This window comes from Myotis davidii, unplaced genomic scaffold (assembly GCF_000327345.1).
Source record: "Myotis davidii unplaced genomic scaffold, ASM32734v1 scaffold251, whole genome shotgun sequence".
NCBI lineage: Eukaryota > Metazoa > Chordata > Mammalia > Chiroptera > Vespertilionidae > Myotis > Myotis davidii.
Window position 1 is genome coordinate 464,411 of NW_006282378.1, and position 6,564 is coordinate 470,974.

The following is a 6,564-nucleotide window of genomic DNA, read 5'->3' on the forward strand; positions in this document are numbered from 1 at the left end:
CTTATCAGGCCCTTGCCTCTCCCTTACTCAAAACCTGAATTCCCCATGCCTGGACCACAGCAGTAGCCACTAACTATAGAGCTGTGCACTGTGCAGATGCCCTGGACATTGCTCTTCACAAGTCTGAACTATTATTTACATCTCTTAAGTGGGAAACAAAAGCACAAAAATGATTCAGTCATTGTCCAGGGTCATGCAGGAAGTGGTAAAATGGGGATTCAGACATAGGTCTGGCTCCTACATCCCTACTTTTTCTGTGTGTTTCCTCCTTTAGATGTTGGGATGGACCACGTCCAAGGTCTGCTGCCTTTTGAAGCCTTTCTCTGAGTCAGGTTCCCCTGTCCTCAATCTCTTCCCTGTCCACCCCTCATTCTACTCCTGAAACACCCTACTGCACCTGGCAACTCAAGAATAAAGACATCTAATGGTTTTCAAATGTACTTCAAACCTGGACCAATTGCCTAGAGCCTTATTTTGCACTGCTCCTTTATCAGGAATAAACTGGCTTATTCACCCTTCAACAGCCAGACCATGTGAATTTCTCCTCTCTTCTTCCCCGCCCGCCCCGCCTCCCCCCTCCCTTCTTAACTGCACTTAATCTAAGCCCTATCTTTCAGCATCAAGTTTAAGTCCTGTTTCCTTCATAAAACGTCTGACAATCCTCATGACTGGTGAGCCTGCTTGCTTTTGTACTCCTGTCTATGCTCATTTTTTTGGCCCTTGGAAAGATGCTATCATCTTATATATATTTGTCCCTTCCTGGCTGGGCGTTAAGTCAAGGGCAGACCATAGATCAATGATCTCTTGTATTCCCAGGGCCTAACACAGTTTGTGGTTAAGAACCAACTGACTTCCCAACTGAGATGGCTCCAATGACTAGACAGGTGCAAACATTCCCCGCTCCCTTCCCCCGCGCTCTGGCCGCACCAATTTGTCCATAGGCCATGCCGATGAGACGGTCGTTCACCAGTTTCTCAGTCTTTGGATTCCGTGGAGCCCGCTTCATGATGTCACTCTCAGCTGTCTCATAAGCCAGAGAGATAGCAGGGACCTGAGAATGGAGGGGGGGAGTAACAGGGGGACACAAAATTCAGAAGGAAACACAGAAGTCATTCCAGCTCGGTCCCTGTCCCTGGACACAGAGTCCTCCTACTGCTCAGTCCGTCTCACAGGAGTTCTGCAGCTGGGTCCCGGTTTGGTCCTCACCATGTCAGTGCCCAGGTCGATGCAGAGGATGGTGATGGTGCCTAGAGGCAGGGGGATGCTGAGGATGATGAAGAACAGGAAGGGCGTGATCTCGGGGATGTTGCTGGTCAGGGTGTACGCGATGGATTTCTTCAGGTTGTCAAAGATCAGGCGGCCTGGGGGGAATGGTCAACCTTCTGTGAGAACAATAGAGAGGACACACCTCCCAGAGACCAGCTCCTGGACAGAGAGACCACTGTAAAGCAGTGTCGTGACCCGTGAAAGTGTCTGGAGGTCCTAGGCCTCGGTGGTCACTCTTTGTTCTTGGATTCAACATGGCTTATTAAGCAGGGTTGGGCCCGGTTAATACTTAGAGGCGCTTGTGAACCCCAATATAAAAGTGGTGAGAAGGTTAAGGCCAAAGTTGAAAGAACCTGGGCTTAGGTTCTGATCTCATTTTCTGCCATAACTGGCTTGTGACTTTGGTTGCTCCTCACCTTCTGCCTTGTAAGATGGTTTGATTTCCTCCCTGATGACCCTTTCAAAAACTGTCATCTCTACCGGGACCCCTGCTTTATTGTTTTCATTGCACTTAGCGTCCTTTACTATACTCTACAGTTTATTGTCTGTCTTGTTCTGCTAGAAATGAAATGACACGAGAACAGGACTGTGCGTCTTTTCATTCCTCACCGTTGCATCCCCAGCATCTAGAATAGTACCCGGCACAACTATGGTTGGTGCTCAAAAAAATGTATTGAACTGAATATAAAATATTGAACAATATCTGGATCACCTGAGGTCTCAATAAAACGATAACTATTGTCCTATTATGTTAGTTTTAGTAAGATAGCTCCAGGCAGAAAGCAGGAAGCCTGGGAATCAGAATTCTGGAATTCTCATTTACCAGTGGGTATTGTCTTCAGAATTCTCTGGGAAAGAGGTAATAAGTTTGGCTCATGCAATCAATTTATCGATCAGGCTCCAACTGATCTTAATATGTCAACATCATTCATGGAATAGGTCCCTACGAGGCCCTCCTGACATATGGAGTATGAAGTAGTCCAGGGAGATGGCTATGTTGTGGAATTTGTTGTGGACCTGCTTGAATCTTCATGAGAGAAGAAAGAAGATACTACAGCCCGGCTGGCACGGCTCAAAGCGTCGACCTATGAACCAGGAGATCATGGTTCAATTCCTGGTCAGGGCACATGCCTGGATTTCGGGCTCGATCCCCAGTGTAGGGTGTGCATGAGGCAGCCAATCAATGATTCTCTCTCATCATTGATATTTCTATCTCCCTCTCCCTCTCCTTTCCTTTCTGAAATCAATAAAATATATATGTATATATTTATGAAAGAAAGAAGATACTATAGTATAGTCCTAGTCTTGCTAAATAATCTGGCCTTTCCTCCAATCTAATAAAAAAGGGCTCCTGATTATAATGGTCTATAAGTACCAACTGAATCTGGTTTGCAAAATTTTGTCTTACAGTGATTTTCCCCAGTCTTTTTTTTTTTTTAACAATATACAAATGAAACCTATTACCAGATTGTAGATACAAAATAATTAGCCATTGACATGCAATAAACATTAATATTTCAAGAAAAATGATTTTAAATAGAATAGATTTTCCCCAGTCTCTACAGCATCATCCAAGTTGGATGATGGACAATGGGAATGAGAGCACCGCACACCAACTCCCACGTGAGTCTGAGGGTCAAGTCCCAACTCTGCTTCCTCACCCTCCTCCACGCCCGTGACGATGGAGGCGAAGTTGTCGTCCAGCAGGATCATGTCAGCTGCCTGCTTAGAGACGTCGGAGCCAGCGATGCCCATGGCGATGCCGATGTCCGCCTTCTTCAGCGCCGGGGAGTCGTTCACCCCGTCGCCCGTCACCGCCACGATGGCCCCCTGGGAGAAGCACAGAGGGAGCGAAATAATGACTGTCAGATTCAAGACCTGTTCCCCAAATCAGTTTGATTTCATCATCCCCCGTTTCTTGATATAATCATGCTTGAGGGAGGCCTCTTCGCCCTTCCTTCTCCTGTTCCTCCTAATATATTGAAACTCTCAGGGGAAAACCCTCTCAGGGAGCCCGCAGACTGCTGCCCATCTCCGAGGTTCAAGATGGGATTCTGGAGTGTCCTCGGGCCCCGCAGGCATCGCTCTGCTTGGTGTCGGCCTGGGCCATGCCACGCGATGTCTGCAGATCTCCCGGCTCTTCTGCCTCCTTACCAGCCTCTGACATCCCTCTACAATGATGAGCTTCTGCTGCGGGGAGGTCCGAGCGAACACAATCTCCGTGTGGTTTTGGAGGATATTGTCAAGCTGTTCTGAGTTCAGATCCTTTAGTTTTGAGCCATGTATCACAATGGCTTTGGCATCCCTGAGCAAAAAAAAAAATTATTTGATTTTTAAATTATGTTTTGCTTTTAATCCTCACTGGAGGATATGAGTTTGTTTGTGTGATTATTTATTTATTACTGATTTTAAGGAGAGGGGAAGAGAGAGAGAGAGAGACATCTGTGTATGAGAGAAACATGGATCGGTTCCCGTATGTGCCCCCACCGGGAATCGAACCCACAACCTTTCAGTGCTTGGGACGGCGCTCCAACCGAGGCACACCGGCCAGGGTGCAAGAAGAATTTTGAAAGGTCAGTTCAGCCGAAGCCGGTTTGGCTCAGTGGATGGAGCGTCGGCCTGCGGACTGAAGGGTCCCAGGTTCGATTCTGGTCAAGGGCATGTACCTGGGTTGCGGGCACATCCCTGGTGGGGGATGTGCAGGAGGCAGCTGATCGATGTTTCCCTCTCATCGATGTTTCTGACTATCTATCTCCCTTCCTCTCTATAAAAAATCAATAAAATATATTAAAAAAAAAAGGTCAGTTCAGAGTGTCGAGAATTCATCAGTTGCCCCTTAACCAACTTTTACTATAACCCCCTTGTTTTTCCTTTCAGCCCAGCCTCCTCACTGGCCCCCAGCCATTCACTGTTCCCGGATGGACACATGCCATCCCCTCCCCCCTTTCTCAACCATTCCTCCCCTTTCTCTGTTTCGATCTTTGTTCCATGTCTTCTGAAACCCACGTGGTCGTTTTCCTATTACACTTTACTTTGCACTACGTAAACCCTGCACATCCGACCTGCTGCAGGTTCCTTCAGGAATGGTAGTGAGTGGGATCTGGGTGGGGCAGGCTGATGAGAGGGGAAGACGTGGCAGATCTGAGTTCTTCAGGGGTCTCACCTGCTATTGACCTGGTCGACAGGGATCTTGAGCCGGGCAGCAATGTCCTCTTCGGTCTCATTACCTTCTGAGATGATGCCCACACCCTTGGCAATGGCCTTGGCTGTGATGGGATGATCCCCTGTCACCATAATCACCTGTGTTGGGAAGGGAGAGAAGAGGAGTGGAATCATCTTCCGGGAGGTCCTGGGTCCCTCACCGTTCTCTCTGTGAGCTCACGGACCACTGCTTTCAGGAGCTCATTCCCAAGAACTCTCTTCAACCCTTGGGGATGGGCCAGGATCATCAGGTCATAAAACGTAAGGCAATTTGAGTACTAGGTTTTCGAGGAGGAAGTCAGAGACTGAGGTATATTGCTATATTCAGAATTTCATTTAATTGCTTCAGAAGCTATTCTGCTTCTTTAAGCTCAAAGACAGAAATGCCTACACATAGAACGAACGGTAATAAAGGAACATCTGGAATAGTCCATCTGCCAAGCGAAGTTCCATCAAGGCCCAGGTGCATTCTGAGTCTCACACCTTCCTCTCTTTTCCCTGCTGCCTCCCTGTGCCCCTAAATTTTAGCCCTTTTGCATGGCTGTTACCACCCGGACCCCATTCCTTCCCAAAGGTCAGGGGTCCGTGCTCCGTGCTTTCCTAGCATTCTCTGCTTAACCTGGACGATTGCTCACACGTCTCTCCCCCACGCTGCTGAGAGCTCTGTGAGGGTGGGGCCGTATCTCTGCCTCCTTGTGAAGTTTCCTGTCTTAGCACACTGCCTAACACATAGTAATCCAGCAACGAGCAATGATCAAATCAAGCAATGAAGGAATGGCCCTAGCCCCGTGATGGCGAACCTTTTGAGTTCGGCATGTTAGCATTTTGAAAAACCCTAACTTAACTCTGGTGCCGTGTCACATACAGAAATTTTTTGATCTTTGCAACCACAGTAAAACAAAGACTTATATTTCTGATATTTATTTTATATATTTAAATGCCATTTAACAAAGAAAAATCAACCAAAAAAATGAGTTCGCGTGTCACCTCTGACAAGGCAATGTCACATTGATGTCTCGATGTCTCTCTCTTTCTCTACTCTCCCTCCCTTCCACTCTCTCTAAAAAAGATCAATGGAAAAATATCCTCCGGCCCAGCCAGTATGGCTCAGAGGTTAAGAGTTGACCTATGAACCAGGAGGTGTCAGTTCAATCCCCAGTTAGGGCACATGGCCAGGGTTTCAGGTTCGATCCCCAGTAGAGGGCATGCAGGAGACAGCCTATCAATGCTTCTCATCATTGATGTTTCTTTCTCAACGATCACTCTTCCTTCCTCTCTGAAATCAATAAAAAAAATATATATATTTTTTAAAGGGAATGAAGGAATGGCTGCTTCCTGGGCACCAGTGCCCATAGTTCCTAGGACCCGGGTTTTCAGGCTCCGAGGGAGTAGGAGGGACACTATCTGACTGTGACTGAACTATCCAACTGCTTCCGGAGCAGAGGTCCTGGAAAAGCCAGTCTATCTACGTTCAGAGCGTCGAGAGAAGCCTTTTAGTTTTCCTCGGAGCCCTCATCATTCCACACCAGCACCCCAAGCTGTGCTGGAAGAAGAGAGTGTGGCTAAGCTGGGATTCCAGAGCCGGAGGAAGGTCACACTGTGAGCTGTTACCCACACCACTGGTTTCAAGCACCCTGGCTCCGTTGTGGGGACTGGACCCTCACCAGGCTCGGCCTGTGGGGGTGGGATAAGGTGAGGGTCTGGGAGGGAACTGCACAGAAGATTAGAAGATTCCAGATGTGGTTCAGACTGAGCCCTCAGCGGTGCCTTTTGGGCTTACAGTGCCCTGAGCTTCCCAGTGGCTCATCAATAGGGACCTGAGACCAATAGGCCAGGCGTGGTATCGTTCGGGTACGTCCCTGGTCCCTAGCCCAGACTGACATTCAAATGCACGGTTCTGTAGCAGCTTCTGGCAGTACCACCTCCATGCCAGGCACCCCGAGAGCCAGTTCCCAGGATGCAGTTTCTCAGCGAGTGGAGATGCGCAGACAATAGAAGCGCAGTTCCGCAGAGAATGGCTCCCTGCGAGGTAAAGGGCTTCTGGCAGTCTCTGGAATTTGTCAAGTATGAAAAGAATTTCATTGCTAACTTCTTCCT

At 48.1% G+C, this 6,564-nt stretch overlaps 1 protein-coding gene across 1 annotated transcript in view; it reads right to left on the minus strand.

Moving 5' to 3' along the window:
* The window catches only part of ATP1A4 (ATPase, Na+/K+ transporting, alpha 4 polypeptide), a 36,575-nt gene that overhangs the window by 7,084 nt on the left and 22,927 nt on the right, over positions 1 to 6,564 (minus strand). The window contains exons 13-17 of the mRNA XM_006752838.2: positions 4,430 to 4,566; positions 3,421 to 3,571; positions 2,928 to 3,096; positions 1,207 to 1,361; positions 928 to 1,051 (exon numbers count right to left, since the gene is read on the minus strand). Coding sequence (XP_006752901.1) covers positions 928 to 1,051; positions 1,207 to 1,361; positions 2,928 to 3,096; positions 3,421 to 3,571; positions 4,430 to 4,566 — 736 coding nt within the window. The remainder of the gene's footprint in view (positions 1 to 927; positions 1,052 to 1,206; positions 1,362 to 2,927; positions 3,097 to 3,420; positions 3,572 to 4,429; positions 4,567 to 6,564) is intronic.